This window comes from Ilyonectria robusta (genome assembly GCF_021365365.1).
Source record: "Ilyonectria robusta strain PMI_751 chromosome Unknown BGZ61scaffold_8, whole genome shotgun sequence".
NCBI classification, from domain to species: domain Eukaryota; kingdom Fungi; phylum Ascomycota; class Sordariomycetes; order Hypocreales; family Nectriaceae; genus Ilyonectria; species Ilyonectria robusta.
In genome coordinates, this window is record NW_025764442.1 from 519,630 (window position 1) to 535,367 (window position 15,738).

At 53.8% G+C, this 15,738-nt stretch overlaps 4 protein-coding genes across 4 annotated transcripts; 1 reads left to right on the forward strand and 3 right to left on the reverse strand.

Moving 5' to 3' along the window:
* Window positions 1–1,516: 1,516 nt before the first annotated feature.
* BGZ61DRAFT_531538 (family 4 glycosyltransferase) lies at window positions 1,517–4,094 on the reverse strand (the record flags this gene model as incomplete). Its single annotated transcript, XM_046253720.1, has 8 exons — window positions 1,517–2,150; window positions 2,197–2,323; window positions 2,374–2,396; window positions 2,446–2,789; window positions 2,895–3,097; window positions 3,150–3,430; window positions 3,479–3,864; window positions 3,987–4,094. The coding sequence occupies 8 exons, from the start codon at window positions 4,092–4,094 to the stop codon at window positions 1,517–1,519; spliced, it is 2,106 nt and encodes a 701-aa protein (XP_046105236.1).
* A 3,188-nt stretch (window positions 4,095–7,282) lies between these two features.
* Window positions 7,283–9,085, forward strand: BGZ61DRAFT_531539 (uncharacterized protein; the record flags this gene model as incomplete). Its single annotated transcript, XM_046253721.1, has 1 exon — window positions 7,283–9,085. One exon carries the CDS (start codon window positions 7,283–7,285, stop codon window positions 9,083–9,085), a length of 1,803 nt encoding a protein of 600 aa, XP_046105237.1.
* A 104-nt stretch (window positions 9,086–9,189) lies between these two features.
* On the reverse strand, window positions 9,190–9,875 carry BGZ61DRAFT_449749 (uncharacterized protein). The gene is made up of 2 exons (XM_046245650.1): window positions 9,639–9,875; window positions 9,190–9,587 (listed from the first exon to the last, which is right to left on the reverse strand). Exons 1-2 carry the CDS (start codon window positions 9,861–9,863, stop codon window positions 9,357–9,359), a joined length of 456 nt encoding a protein of 151 aa, XP_046105238.1. The 5' UTR covers window positions 9,864–9,875; the 3' UTR covers window positions 9,190–9,356.
* A 1,735-nt stretch (window positions 9,876–11,610) lies between these two features.
* BGZ61DRAFT_575992 (uncharacterized protein) lies at window positions 11,611–15,152 on the reverse strand. The gene is made up of 3 exons (XM_046256210.1): window positions 13,622–15,152; window positions 12,777–13,573; window positions 11,611–12,692 (listed from the first exon to the last, which is right to left on the reverse strand). The coding sequence occupies exons 1-3, from the start codon at window positions 15,061–15,063 to the stop codon at window positions 11,998–12,000; spliced, it is 2,934 nt and encodes a 977-aa protein (XP_046105239.1). The 5' UTR covers window positions 15,064–15,152; the 3' UTR covers window positions 11,611–11,997.
* Window positions 15,153–15,738: the final 586 nt, after the last annotated feature.

The following is a 15,738-nucleotide window of genomic DNA, read 5'->3' on the forward strand; positions in this document are numbered from 1 at the left end:
CGAGAATAATCGAGAAGTACCTACCCAGCCAAGTGTGCGTCTGGGTGCCTGACACCTGCCGACACCTGCTGATGGTAAACCCCCTAAGCGTTCGTGCAAGTAGGGAGGTAGGTACGCAGATGCTAACTACCTTAACTACCTATGGCGTGCCGTCGTATTATCGCCCCTGCTTCTTTTCTCGAGAGCATCAAGTGACGACGTATCGCGTATGGAGCAAGGGGAAGTGCATTCTGTGAACCAGGGCCCGCCAGCTCCGTATCTTTCCGTTTGTAAACTGTTGAGAATGTTGATCATTGACTTCGTTGAGCTCACCCGCTTCACCACCGACACTGTATCGTACATTTCGTTACAAGATCTCGCTAACCACGATGGTTCTTGTTCTTTCTGTCCCGATCATATTGGTAAGGGGTAGGCGCTGGCCACTACCATGACATGTGATAGAAGAGAACTGAGGGTATCTAACGGCCGTCCCTGGTGTTTTGTTGTCTATTAGAACTAGAGTAGCTTCAGCTATGAGGGCAATCAGAACTCACGCCTCAGTTTCCCATCTAACCAAAAGTTTACCGCTAATGGTATGGGCTGATTTTTATTCTATTTATTTATCTTTATTTATTATTTCTAAATCCTCTTATTGGGTAGGCTTTTATTACTTTTTAAAAGCTGACCCTCTTGGTGTAAATTGGGCATATTGCTGGAACTTTTTGCACACCCACTATACTTGCTGAGAATGCTTTTGGCGTAGTCTTATCATTTGCTCTCATTCTGGCAAAAGTGGGTGGACATGATGCAAACCGACGCTCTGAGGCTGGTTCAGGGCCCCCGATGATGTTAAATGACCCCTACATACTTGTATCGCCCATGGTGCCTCAGTTTCCAATTCAACCAAAGTTGACCGCTCAAGACAGTGCTTTGTCTTCTTGCTGGAAATACTTTTGGTTTGGTCTCATCATTGGCTCTTTGTGTTATGATCTCTGCGATATGCGCTGCGGCTGCCAACCGACCGGCCCACTGACTCTCGAGCTGGTGGACCTGAGGAAGATTCCCGACTTTGATGGGGGTTTAGGGCCCCCGTTTGCGATTGAAGTGTCATCCATCCTACCTACCGGCATCGCCTACTCACAAGAGTAGGGTAGATCCTTGGGTATTTATACCAACAGCTTTGTATAGATGCCTGAGGCAACTCGAGAAAAGCTTGATTTGAATTTCCGACTGGATTTGGCTCCGCATGGTGAGGCTGACCTTGGCCGACCTTTGTGGCAGAACACGCCTAGGACTGGATGCATCGCATAGCGTTCGTTCACCACCAACACTCAACGAGCAGAATAGAGTCTAAATCATCAAACCACTTAAATTGTGGCGTTTCATAATCGTAGCTAAAACTAATGTTGAGTGGAATTCGTCCCGACCATAGCTAGTCATGGATCATGAACAATCCGTCCCCAATTCTACCGAACCAAAAATCCCAAAAGTCATCTATCCGCTTCTACGTTCAAATCATACCGAAGTTTAAGATGGTCTACTCGTCATCCTCCTCTTCCTCCTCTTCTTCCGCTGGTGCCTCGGGAGCCTTCTGGGTGTAGCGCCGGGGGAGGCGGTTCTCGCCTTCGGTGTAGGGGATCTTGGCCTCGTCGCGAGCCATGTCGTTGACCCACTTCTCATTGCCAGGCAGGCCGGGGTTGACGCCGTTCTCGGCAAACTTGGCCGCCAGGTAGAACCATCCAAGGGCGTTGCCGACAGTGCCGACCTCGTCGCTGACGCCGGTGCGGGCCTCGTAGCTCATCTTGGCGTGGAGCTCCTCGTCGGTGAACAGCTTCATGAGGTGGCCAGCAACGGTCTTGTAGTCGCCGGGAGTGACGAGGTATCCGTTGACATTCTCCTTGACCTGGGTCGGGATGCCGCCCTCGTTGGAGCAGATGACGGGGACACCGGCGTGGAGGGCCTCGGACACCTTGATCTCGAAACCTTCGCGGGTGGAGAGCTGCAGGATGACGTGGGCGTTGGCAATGACCATGTTGAGGAGCTGGTCGTTGGGCTCGAGGCGGATGACGCTGCAGTCGGGAAGAAGCTCGGGGTAGTGAGTCTCGAGCTGGTTCATGGTCTGGTCAAAGATGATGGTGGCATCGGGGTCATCGATGGAGCCGTTGCCGCAGCTAGCCAAGTCAGCGAGTGTTTGTCAATGATCAGGGACATACTTACACAACGAGCTGGGGAACATCGGTGATGCCGGCCTTGTCGCACTGGCGTCGGAACTCGGCGTACGAGTCGATGACGGTCGGGATACCCTTGGCGGGGTCGAATCGGGCGACTTGGGCGATGTACTTGCCTAGAGTTCAGGTTAGCAGCTGATGGAAGTCGGGAGGAAGCAAGTCATACGGTTGGGCCAAGCAAGGGGAGTCCTGCCAACGTTAGCTGTGATCAATAGTGCACTTGTAACATAGAACATACATTCGCTGGGAGTGGCACTGCTGGTTGTAGATGTGGCCATAGTAGCCAGTGTCCCACTTGTTCATGGGCTTGTTCAGGCCATCGAGCCAGTCAGTGGTGGCGGGAAGGTAGACAACCTTCTCGCGGGGGACGTTGAGAGGCACAAACTTGGGGATGGGGTGGCTGATGAACATGTCGGCATGCTGGATGTTGCCCCAGAGGAAGCTCCAGATGTCGGCCTGGGGGGAGCCCTCGATGGCGACGAGGTCGCTTCGGATCTGGATGTGAGATCGGTAAAGAACGGGGCGGTTGGGGGTGATCTTCTTGATCAATGGGATGAGGCCGGGCATTTGGGGATCATCGATCTATTTTAGTGTCAGTTCATCATCTTGTGGAGACTGGATATTTGCCGAGACGCTACCCCGGATTCTTGGTGGAGATCCGGGGTCTGGGGGTTTGAGGCAACTCACGATGATGACATCGGCACCACCCTCCTCCGGGGGACGGAGAGGACCACCCTCAGAAAGCCAGTATCTGTTGGCATTGTCCTCGATCCAGTCGGTGATGGAAGCCTTTTCCTCAGCGGAAATGCGCTGGTCGGGGTGGCTGACACCCTGGAGAATGTTGTGCACATTCTTGGTGATTCGGAAGACACCAGGTCGGGGCTTGGGGACTGAGAGATTGTTAGTCACAGCCTTTTGCGGTTGATTCTGGATATCACGTACCATACCACACCAGGTCAACGCCTAGCAGACGAGAGAGACGGACGAGAGCGTGGCGCATGAGAGCGACACCTCCACCCTGGGGGGTGCTGCTGAAGAAGGCGACCTTGGTCTTCTTCTCTCGGAGTCTGTGGGCGTAAACCTGCATGGTGTTCCATGTGGGAAGGCCACAGGTGGCTTTGTGGTCTCCAACGGTGGTGAGGTGGACTCGGAAACCAGCATCAGTCTGGACAATGCCCCTCCAGCCGACTTGCAGCAGAGGAACCAATGAGGGGCCGAAGTTGCTAGTCACTTGGTCAGCAAGAGAATTGTTACGAGTTGAGAAAACTTACAGGATACACTTGCGGACCATGGAGTCAGCCTGCTCATCGACACGCTTGACATCCCAGAAGCTCTTTTCCTTGGCTTCAGAGTCGGGTCGGAGGACAACAGGGATGATGTCGAGCTCGAGCCAGAGGCGTGAGCAGAGGGTAGGGCTCATGTACTTCAGCGAGGTTGGGAGACCAGCACCGATGAACTTGACAAAGTTTTCGTGCTCGTAGTTCTCAACTTCGGAGATGATGTGGTCGGCAATGAGATCATTGCCCTCACGAAGGTCCTCATCGAGGGCGACGTGCTTGACGGAAAAGTCGAGGAGGTATGTGGTATCGTGGATAGCGAGGGCAACGACCGCGGTGTGGTCATCAGCAAAGACAGCTGAGATACCAAGGTACAGGGTCTGGTATCATGTTAGTGCCTTGTTGAGTGAGGGAGGGATCCAGCCATTGAGCCAGCCATTGAGCCAGCCATTGAGCCAGCGACTGTTTTGGTGGACGGGACTCATAAAAGAGTACAACTTACGGTAAGAGAAGCTCCAAGTTGACCTTCCTTCTCGACAATAAGGCTCATCTGCCTCTTGCGATGGGAGGAGGCTCCCGTGGAGAACTTGCGGACCGGGTTGGGTGTCATGACTGCGGGGGATGTTTTTGATTTGGTGGGGGGTATAATGTGAGATGGAGAGGGGAGACTGGAGAAGTCGGCGGATATACTCAGGACATCAAACTTCAACTGGAGGGTGGCCGAGTCGAAAGAAATAGTCTTCGGCCCTGGTCAGACAACTCATACAACCAAAAGGCGGTGGTGAGAAGGAGGTCGGTATCGAAAGAGCAGTGGAGCTGGAGCGGCGTCTACAGAGGGGCCCCTGTGGCGATGGCTACACTAAGAGATTGGGGGTTGCGAGGGCCGGTCAGGGGACTAGGTAATGACAAGGTCCAGCCGCGACAATCTGCAGATGTAAAGGCAATGGACCCAAGATGCTGACCCTAGTCAGCCCGTCAGCGTGGGTCAGTACGGAAGGGGCAAGGAATACTGGGAGAGGGTGGCGGTATGGTGTATAGGGCGGTAAAGCGTGGTACTGGAACAGTGGAAACGACAGGGAGGCATAGGGAAACACTCACCGAGCGGGGTTGCGAAGGCAGAAGACAGGGAGGCGAGCACCACAAGTGGGAGCGTGGGGTTTGAGACGAGGTGACGAGGTGAGCAGACGATGCTGCCGCAAGGTGAGGAGACGGGTGGCGTGCCGGAGACGGGCGGAGCTGGTAAAAGACGGTCACGTTGAGCGGTGCTTGGACAACAGCCCGTATTGCAAGGTATTCGCCCGGGGGCGTTGTTCGGGGGAGGAGAGATTGGGTCCCCGGAGAGGCGGTAGGGTGTCGAGCGGACCACCTGATGATGCTCGGGTGGTGTTTTGGGCAGGTTTGGGTTGCCGTTGCAGTTATCAGTCTTTTGTTGTTGTTTATTTCGGTCAATGGCGATGCAGATGTGGGATTTCTCGTTGAATCACGAGAGGCAGGGGGCGTTTTGATGGGGGAGACGAGACAAGACGAGACGAGAAGATACAAGACGAGGAGATACAAGAGGCGCGGCGAGGCGATGCAGAGGTGGTCTGATATTGGATATGCACTGTGAGATCACAAGGCACAACCTAAGTGCAAATTGCGAGTGTTGGGAGCCAATTCCGATCTTGGCCTGGGATGCGGATGTGCGTGTCAACGACTTTTTCCCGGTGCCACGGGCGTGCCTGGCGGAGGGCCCTGGTTGCATCTGCGTGCTGCGCTCGCATCACGGCGAAGCGGACGGGCGTGACCGGTTTGAGGCCACAGGATGGAGGGGTTGCAGCAGCCACAGCATCATCGGGTGGTACATTTCAGAGTTGGACGGCGACTAAGACCAAACCCAATCGTGCGATATGGCAGCGGCAGCCAATCCTCGGCCGCCCCGAGGTTTCCGTGAAAAGCGTAAATGAATTAGGGGAGAGCTTCTTTGTTCTTTCGTGATGATTTACCCTGCAGTTAATTACACCAACACGGCATGCGGTCGCCTTTACTTCACACGCCGTCCATAACTGTGACCACACTGCGCTGCCACGGTCCACCCACCCACCCACCTAAATTTACAAGCCCCCATAGACCGTAGCGTACCCGAACCCCGCGCTGCACGCACTGCATTGCGCCGCCGGGGGCCCGGGGAGGTCCCACAGGGGCGTCGCATCCCATCCAGGGGGGCCGCCCGGGGAAAATGCGACGGAAGCTACTTTACCGCCCGGGGGCTGCCAGCTGGGACGCTGTGGATGTGTTGGCCTGCTACCTCGGGACTGGGCTGTCGTGCTGGCCCGTTGCAATTATAGGCATGCAGTATGCAGGTGTATTTTTGTGTGATCCGTAGTAAATAAATGTACGTCAGTTTCCTTACGCTGCAGGCCCGCGGTGGAAGAGGAGGTATGGGAGGAGCGTAGGTTTTCCCTTGCCATTGCCAGGCTGCCCACTGCTCGTCCCCTCAACCTAGAAGCCCGCAAGGGTTTCTGCTTCCAGCTGCTCAATTCAGCAGCATCAGACTCTCGGCTCAGGGATCCCAGGTGCAGGACAGAATGGTCATTGTCAGGTCTCAACAGCCTCCTATCTGGCCCAGCTCATCCTTCAGCCTGCATGCGTTGCACATGACAGACATCAACCAGGAAGCCCAGCAACGACACATCGCATTTCCTTCTGCAGTGCCCTCCCGGAGAGCAAATCATCGCAGGTCCGCCGGTACGTACAGCGTTTCGTACGACCCAGTGGCTTCGTCTACCCGGTCAGCTGCCAGCCAAACCGTGGCTCCGGACCATCCATCGTATGATGCGTCCTCCACGCATGCAAGCTCACCGAGTCACCGCTGTCCGGCGCTGAGGTGTCTGCCGAGCAACCCGTCCTTTGCGCCTTGACGCTGGGCCCTGCTGCATCGCGCCCAATCATCCCACTGCCAGCATCGCCATGTGCCTCCCAGGCCATGCCGATTGGATGCCTTGCAGCATGACGAGATTCTCCTTCACCGACCTAAACCCCACGGACACAAGACCACTTCGCCCGTCATGAGCCGTTGGTGTTTGATGTCAAAACCGACAGCAGAGGCTATCATGGCGCACTAGGAAATGCTTCCGCGGGCCGCGAGCGAGCTGTGGTGGAGGTGGAACCCACGATCGACCGACCCCACGCCCCATCCATTGCCCATGTTCTACGCTTGGGCGGCGCACCTCATTTTTCACGAATGACCTCCCTTTTTCAATGGCAGTGGGTCGATACACGTGGCGGTGATCGATCGGCGATTCGCAGCTCAATTTCTGGCTGTTGCATTCTGGACTTTTTTCTTGAAGCCATTCGCGAAACTTTTCGCGACACCAACACGTCATGACAGTGGTCATGATGGTGGGCGCCATGACAATTCCACCAAATTCAAATCTCGGGTCTTATGCTGTTGAGCGCTCTACAGGAGACTTGTTCCGCTTCTTGGCTCCTCCTTTCTCAATTCCTCCCTGGTGACCCAGACACTGCGCCGGCAATATTTTGGCGTGAATTGTTGTGAACAGCTTCAATCCAGCTCTTCAACCGCAGTTGTTCAACGGACAGCTGTCGCCAGCTGGCGCTTATCAATCTACAGTTGGCGAGATTGCTGAATGGCCGATCGCGGATAAGATCGGTCTCCGAGCGGGCTGGCCGCGCGGCTGACGACGACAACGGATTCGCGTACGACGATACGAAATTCCACCTCGAGGTGATTTCTCTCCGATCGCAAGGAGTTTTCCGCAATAGATTGCTTGACTGCTCATTTCTGGGTTAACCGCCATGATTCCTTCAACTACCAGTGCTTTGCTGCTAGCTCTCGGCGTCACGCTGAGCGGCGCTACCAGCATCCCATCTGGTAAGCCCATCAAGCCAACACACGAGAGCTCCAAAGAGAACGCGAACCGCATCTTCAACGCCATCCACTCTGCAGGCAGACAATGGGGGTCTTCTTTGTACCACAATGGCTTCGGCTTCGTCCCGGCCGTGATGCCCCGGGGCACGTTGGTCTTCCACGGTGATCGCAATAACACGGTGCCAACGGGACCTGAGTGGTTGGCTTTCGAGATCGAGCATGCCGAGGGCTTTGCTCATTCACACAAGGGCACGTCTCGCAGAATACCTCCCACGAAGCCTCCTGGTGGTGGTGATCCAGATGATCCTAACGGACCGCCTCCGCCGCCACGGGATGGTGATTCAGATGGCCAGAAGCCTCTCTCCGGAGATGAAGAGACTCGCCAGGAGCTGCGACGCCGCCATGACGGCCATGGTCCTAGTGGTGGTCCAGGCGGCCCCGGTGGTGGCCCTCCCGGTGATGGTGATGATGAGAACAAGAACACTCGCGGATATCTTCAGACGTATCAGGCCAACCGCGATCTGAAGCTGCTCTACATCGATGGCACGAGCGCTGGAAAGACCACCATGGGCACGCTCGACTCACAGGACCTTCTCCTTCGCGAGAATGCGACCAACCATAACCAGCCTGGTTTTGACGAATACCCTCGCGCCCTGGATCTTTGCGATTTGGTAGGCGATTGGGGCTTCGACGGCGTGATGCGCATGGAGGCTGGGTTTGAGGTCATTTACTGCGACTTCAAGGACGGACTTGACCTCATCAGCATGACGCGGACCATGATGCCAGAAGACAAGGTCGGCGATGAGTATCTGGATGCTTTCCAATGGGTGAGGGCCGTTGGGGAGCGTTACAACGGGCTCGGCGATCGAATTCGATTTGACTTTTCATCCATGGTATCGGCCTTGTTTTTCCCAGTCAACATCACGAGTAGCGACATCGACCGGCCTGATCTTGTGCGCCTCGAATCGGTTAGCCTGGATGACTTGAGGGCCATCAAGAAGTACCTGGCCAAGGTAGTGACTCAGCCCCGGAGGTTTACAGTCAACTGGCAGGGTGTCATCGATCTCATTGTGAGTCGGTTTGCCCAGAGGCTGAGCTCCATGGCGTCTGAGTCGCTCCCGTGGCAATACTTCATTGACGAGGTCGAGACCATCACGGCGACCTGGTTTGACGCCGCACCCTTGCCGGAAGACATTACTCTCTCGAAAAGGAAGGAGATTAACAGGACCGCCGACGGTATCGACCGATGCAGGAACCACTTCCTCCGACCGGCGACAATAGCCCGGAAGGAGTGGAGCTCCGAAGACGAGCTGATATTTACGTCTATCGACACCGTGATGGAGAATGTCTGCAGCACCCTCTTCTCCGTCCGAGAACTCATCTTCGACGCTTCATCCAACGCCCTTGCTAGCAACAGTAACTACCAGGCCGTTGATATTGACGACGACTCAGGCTTGCAGCAGGCGGCCAGGATCGGTCGAACAGTGGTACAGCGATTGATGGAGGAGCTCAGCTGGACGACCTGGAAGCAGCCACAGCCATGCCCGGCCGAGGAGGTGCTCTTCATTGCCATGTGGCCGTTTGGCAGCAAAAATGATCACTGGAACCCAGGTTGTCGGTCGGTTGATGGACTGATGCAGTCCCGGTACAACGAATCGTATTGGAGGATGAACTTTGGGGGTCCGGGAGGGCCCCCAGATGGGGATAAGCCGAATGGAGGTAAACCGTAAACGATAAAGATGAATCCTGTAGTTTAAATAGCCCCGAGTCATGAATATATTAGGAAACATAGCAAGACGAGAAATGTTCTTTTATCCCGCGGTTCCTGTGCACAGGGCCATGAACCAAATTTTATCTCGTAGTCCATTGATCTACCAGCGCGTCGCACCATCGCATCGCAGTCATCCAGCTCCACGACAAATTGCTAGGGCGGCTCCCAAGTACTCCAAGCCACCACATGGCCCCTCAAGAGCAGGTTGGTGTCTCATATCTATTCTTCCTTCAACCTTTAGTGCTGTTGGCCTCTGTGCTCTTCTTATTCTGTGCGTTCAATTCAAGATAGAGAGTGAACTGAGACTTGGCGTTGAGTGAGAGAATGCGACCGCGAATTGGATGGTCATCGGCAAGTCCACTGTCATCAAATGAGGCTGAAATGGCGCCGAAGAAATTCTTGATGTCTTCAGTAAGGCTGCCACTTTCGAAGCATGGAAGAGTGACATAGGGCATAGAGCCCTCGCCGAATGATTAGCTAGGTCAAGTTTTCAGTTGCTTTGTCTTGCTCACATCGTCCATCCACCGTTGATGGAACTCGATGATATAATCCCAGTGTTTGTGCCTCAGCTGGCTTCTCACGGTCGCCTGCTCGCGGTTTTCCATCTTCTTCCTTTGCTTTTGGTCGTTTTCTGTCTCAAGCTCGGTTTCGAAATCCGCTGGGTTCTTCTCAGTCTTGGTGGGTTCTGAAGAGGGGGAAAGTCGCAACCGGAGACGGTCCATAATCCTAAGTACCATCCGTATTAGAACTCGGAGCTGGGGATACAAGGCCAAAAGACGAGGGGGTTGAGTTGGAAATGGACGAGTAATTTTGAGCAAGGTAGACAGGCCAGATCTAGATCAAGAAATTGCAAGACTAGAATTTGTCAACGTACGCCGTCATCTCGCGGATGTTCTGGAGCGTTCTCTCCTTTGAACGCTTCACGATGTTAGCGGCGACGGCCTCCGGATCAATTGTGCTCCCTGGCTCTCCAGACAAGGACTGTATAATATCAGTCAGGAAGTCTATGAGCTCCATTTTCTGGCTAGGCTCGGGGTTTTCGTTCCCTCTCTTATTGCGGAAGCCAGGCATGATGGGTACTCGTTCGGGGTCTGGAAATAGGAAACCAGGATTCAGGGACGGAAGATGAAGAGGAAGCTTCTGTCACCTGGATGACTGAAGTGTGATTCAAAATAAGTATTGACAGATGACAAAGGCTCGATTGATCTCAATGGGCGCAAACGCAGTCAGCACGTGAGGCCAGTGTCGGCGGGTGCAGACAGCCCACGCACGCCAGCATCCGTGTTTGCCTCAAACAAAATCTGGGCGGTCAAGAGCAATACCAACAAAAGCGCATGTTGCTATCTAAAGTCTAGAGTTTTCTTATCTTCAAGAGGATCTGGTAAAGAGTATTGCTATTTGTATATGTAGTTATACCCATCTTATTCCGCCAGCGTCCACTCCACCAGTGCTCGATAGGTGGGCTATATGACCCTATCCTCCAGCTTAGATACCTTATCACTGTCATCAAAATGCAGGCCTAGATAATAGAACCAGAGGTCTCAAATAAACACGCGTTTGGCGTTTTTATTTGAGGGTCTAAGTCTTATACTTCCCGGTCTTTGTGTCTGCTTTATTATCCTTTCATCGAACCGCCAGCTCAATCTCCAATGCTAGCACCTCCCCAATGCGGCGTCGCTGGCGATAAGCAGCCCGAACGACGAGGTTCGCTAAAGCCGTGTCGCGAGCAGTTTGCTCGCAAGAGAGCCTGTGACCGACCAGACGCCGTGGGCACTGTTTATGACCCGGGCTTTGTAGCCAGGACAACTAAGTTACCGGGAGCGAAATTGTGGCTGTCCCATTTGGCTCCCTTCAGATGGCTCCCTTCGAAAACATCAGGCATCCTCTAAGTAAAATTGAAAGGTTCTGCCCTCCTTAGCTGCGCTCCTTCAAAGTCTGCGGAGATGAAGAACCAAAGGCTTAATTACGCTTCGCACCCGCGCAATCCGAGGTAAGTGGGCGAGATCCAAGCACGTTGAGTCAGGTACCTGATGTCTATAATTATTTTAGATAGGTTCTGGAATATCAAGATAGCCTCCATAGACAAAATACTTTACTTCTCCGGCCAGTTTTCTATCAGCTGTGACACTGTGTCGATAGATGTCGCGAGGTCGAAAGTACTCCTCATTCGCTGGTAGAGAACGGGTGAATACTTCCTCTCTAAGGGCCGCAAAGACCTAGATGAGCCCCTCGAGCAGACGGTCAAGCGAGAAACGTTTGAGGAAACCGGGATACAAGTTCGACTGCTCCCTGCGGATATCACACCCTGACCGCCTCACCGTCCTCCGTCAAACCTGAGATTGTTATATGACCTGGAAGCTATTTGGTGTTTGGGGTGTTGGGGCAACAGGTCTTTAGAGCTGATATCGCCTGTGCCCTTATGAGCCACGACGCAGACACCTGAACTATGGAACGGCACAACTTGATCTCTTCCGAACAACCAACGTAACTGCTGCAGCTCTTGGTGAGGCAGGCGAAAACACTTATGAACGACTTTTGCGCCTACTTGTATGCAGTGTGCTACTGGATGTATCTGTAATATCTCCCGACCCAGTGCATCTATATACCGCGTTGACGGTATTCTCAAAAATAACTCCCAGGAACCTATCTCTGCCTTTGCCTTCGATTCGTCCGTCCCAGCAGTAAGCACGTCCTGCTTAATAACGGTACCGACACCCTCAGCATGATGCACCGTACCCATAACCATCACCCCAAATACTCAGCAATACTGACCTGCTGGTTCCCAGGACTATTCTAATGCCTCCCAGTAAGGGAGACGTAACCCCAGATAAATGCAGACAAAGAAACCCTTTTCGCAGCAAACTTCTATCCTCAATCCTTGGAAACACCCTTTCCTGGCAGGGTTCCCCCCTCCACAGCCTCTCCAACCTCCGTCTCGGTTCCCTCGGCAACTCCCTGTCCAGATGGCTTAGGACTGGTCATAATTTGGGCAGACTCTCCGTCAGGTCTCGGTCGGGGTTCCTGGGTGGCGTTTGGGTCCGACTCCGCTTCCGCATTCTTCTTCGCCTCTTCACTGGCCTTGATCTCTGCCAACACCACGTCCATATCCACCGTCGCAAGGTCCCACGCTCGAAGACCTCCTCTCAATGCTCCCTCAATGTTTGGCATAGCCATCAGTGAAGCCATAACAGGCTTAACGACGCTCCAGGATCCAGTATTTCCCCAAAACATTATCATCATGCTCACCAATTGACTGATCTTCTTATTTTCGGGATCCGTCCAGTTCTTCGTAAACTCGTGCCAATGTTGCGACGTATCCGGAGGCATCCCTTCATCAAAATCGATAGCCCCAAAGAATCTCAATACCGTTCGGGGTAGCAGTTTCTCAATCTCTTCCTGCTTTGCCTCGCCATGTTCATCCTGACCGACGAACTCAACGATTTGCTGAAGCGGTCCCAAGATCTCGGCGGCAAGGTCCTGCAGGTATTGAAAGAGGGTGACCAACCCCACTGGGTCACCGGGCTCAAGAAGCTCTCTGATAGTTGCGTAAAGTCGTGGTTGGACCCCTGTACATGAGAGAGATACCATCACCTCCTTCTTCAACTCCTCTGAGGCCCATCAGGCGGATGGGTCCTGTGCTTCCTCGGGACCCGTCAAGTCCACTACGACTCGGGGCTCGACTTGTTCTTGTGGTTTCCAGATGATAGGAGCAGCGGCCATCTTCCCAAGTTGGTTGTTTGCAGCAGCTCTTGTCACGGCGGATCCCATTCCTGCCCAGTGGAGAAGCCAATCATCCTCATCAAATCGTAGGTCCGAAGGGAACGCACCACTGCCCAGGGCGACCCGAAGCCGAGCAGTGTTGGTCCTCGCAATATCTTCACGGAGCCGCCTGTCGATTATGCCGTCAAGTGACAAGGTTCTCAGGTAGGTGCTCGGGTCATCCCATTCCCAGGAGCCCTGTGGCTCGGGCACCTTCTCCTCTTCTAGAAGGGCAGGTTCCAGGTCTGCGAATACAGGCCCAATTTTCGGAAAGGGTCCTGTCAAGGAAACCAACTTGGCCTTTCTCTCAGGGTGCCAGAAGGCAGAAGCAGGCTGTTTTGACACTCGTTGCCACTGGCGATTGTATCGCACCCATTTGACTGCCCACCTCATCGGAAGCCCCACCATCTGCATGTGGTTCCCATCCCGTTTGTGGTAACTCGGGATTCCGAGGACTCGAATGTCGTTGAGCAGGCACAGATTTGAGAGCCCGTCAGATGGCGGCTCTCCCCTCGTCACGCTTAATGGCCACACCATCTGGGAACCTGGCATAGACTGAGGTAGGAGTGGGACCCGCATGGTTGCAGGTACTTCTGCCGACGTAGACTGTATTTTTGCAACCAACGCCGCCAAAGCAACAACATCCAATCCATCGTAGTCAACCGCCATTGCCTTTATCTCGGATTCCCTGTCGAGCATGTAGTTGTGCGCTGCAAAACGAGCAGGGTGAATATACCTAGTGAGGCGTCGAACTTCCGTGAATCTGAGAAGGTGGGGGAAATAGATGATAAAAACCCCTAGAGGTGGAGGGTGAATAGGCGGAGAAGGCCCCTTTCGAATCTTGACAAATCCCTCTGGTTCCCAATCGTTCTTCTTTAAGTCGAAATAGATGATGGTTGCCGCCACAGCCAGATTCAGTGGCATTGGGTCCCTGCGATGAGCAGACAGAAATTGCTGAAGGATCCGTAGCATCTCACGAGGCACCTTCAAGACAGCCAGTGGCGGCCACTGCAGCATATAGTGTGTGTCTATTGATGCATCCCGATAGAGGCAACCCATATCTGGCTGATTGCTTCCATTAGGTGATGGGAGACAGGAGCCGTATGGAATAGGGCTAAGACCTTTCAGGGACCGACGATGCTCACGCCCAAGAAATACCCAGGCTTCCGCCCTCGCATCCTTGTCACTCGCTTCTGGTGTGTCGTACTCGATGAGATTTTTGATAGTCCCGATAACTGTAGGGACCAGACACTTCTCATGCCAAATCAAATTCCCCGCGCACAGCTTTGATCCAGGTTCCGTCTTGAATTGGACCCCAGTTGCATCATCAAACAACTTGACGACCTTTGATCCAACGCTTCCAGCCTTGCCGGGGCTCATATAGACGTCTGCTAGCAAATGAGCCGAGAATCCCACAAACGCTCGAGAGAAGGGCATGCTATTCGAGGATGGCATTTCCACTCCAAGTCGAGCCTCAACAGCAGTTTGGGTCCCAGACATGCTCATCATCGAACAGGCCCTGGTGACGATCCAAAATGTTCCCATCGTCTCGGTCAGGATCCGGACTGCTTCAGGTGGACTCAACGAGAAGAATCGATTGTTGGCCGCGTCGCCCACACCCTTCTCCCAGATTCGCATGTCGTAGGGACCAAGCGTGGCAACCTCGACAGGGTCCCCATCCTCGTTGTTTATTCCGACCGCTACCGGTAATTTTATACCTGGCACATTTGCCTCTTCCTGAACCCGCTCCTGGTCCACGATCCTGCGGGGCGGCTGGACGGCATCCTCATCGGCTGTGTCATCGTCTTGGCTTTCGATGATGCAATCCTCTTCAGCTTCCTGGTTGGTATTGGGTGTGTCTTTCTGTCGTTTCTTAGTGCGGCCATTCTCATCGTCGGAACTGTCGTTGGACTCGCTGGCCGACTCATCCTCTGAAGATTCGCCCCCGGACGAGTTCGTGGCAGACTGGGTGCCTCCTCGGGTGCTGGTCAGACGAGAAATCAGCGTCCGGGTTGTCTGGGTTCCCTTGAGTCTCTGCTCTCGTGGATGCTTCTTCCGTACGGAGGCCTTTGCTGCCTTCTTTGCTTTGCCTTTGTCAGACGGTTGGGGCCGCTTCCGTTTGCTGGCGTTGGGATTTGTTGGCCCCGAGCTGCCTTCTCCAGACTTTCGTCCTTCCATGTTGAACGGTTGTCTCAAAGGGATGGATGTTGGAGGAGGGAGGGTGCGATAAGGTGTTGGTATGGTCGAGTTGCTGAAGGTGGGTGGTGATTCTGCTCCAGGGCCCAGTCAAGAAAAGAGCCGCCACGAGGGGCTTGGAACCTGAATAGAATAATAAGGAAGAGAAATTAGAAGAAGAGGCTCTAATGATACAGGTTCCCCGTCCTTGAGGTCTCACACCAGAAGGTGGCGTGGTGTTGTGTGGTCGCACTGGGAAGGGTTGGTAGTTGATCTCGTGCGAAAGTTGGGGTTGGAAGGTGAGGGTTTTATTGATTTCTGCAAATAGGGGAGGAAAATGCGCCCATTAATTTATAGGATATTTCAAAGCAAACACCAACCAGTATGAAAAATAAGCCAAACATATTACACATTGGAGCCCATCCTCACTCCAGTTTCCTTCTCTCGGTCACTTGGCTTTTAGTAGAGTAGCATCTGTGTATCAGCCTCCATCACCAGCTGACCGTCTCTTAGGTAGTAACAAGGCACTGGCACCACAGCAGAAGTCCACAGTTGCCGTGCTGCTGGCTGCTGGGCAATTGATCGCTGCGTCCCAAGATCCCATCTTAGCGGGATCCCACCTCAACAGCTTGCCAGACTAAGGGTCGTAGGTTAATGGTCCTAGGCTGAGCGCAAGTT

What these genes read in the sequence shown, in the direction of transcription:
- BGZ61DRAFT_449749 (XM_046245650.1), bottom strand. Translation starts at nt 9,863, where the DNA reads ATGGTACTTAGGATTATGGACCGTCTCCGGTTGCGACTTTCCCCCTCT. An exon ending in ATCAACGGTGGATGGACGAT is followed by an intron (nt 9,588 to 9,638) that starts GTGAGCAAGACA and finishes TCATTCGGCGAG; the next exon opens with GGCTCTATGCCCTATGTCAC.
- BGZ61DRAFT_575992 (XM_046256210.1), bottom strand. Translation starts at nt 15,063, where the DNA reads ATGGAAGGACGAAAGTCTGGAGAAGGCAGCTCGGGGCCAACAAATCCC. An exon ending in GAAGTTCGACGCCTCACTAG is followed by an intron (nt 13,574 to 13,621) that starts GTATATTCACCC and finishes CATGCTCGACAG; the next exon opens with GGAATCCGAGATAAAGGCAA. An exon ending in AGTCGTAGTGGACTTGACGG is followed by an intron (nt 12,693 to 12,776) that starts GTCCCGAGGAAG and finishes TCTCATGTACAG; the next exon opens with GGGTCCAACCACGACTTTAC.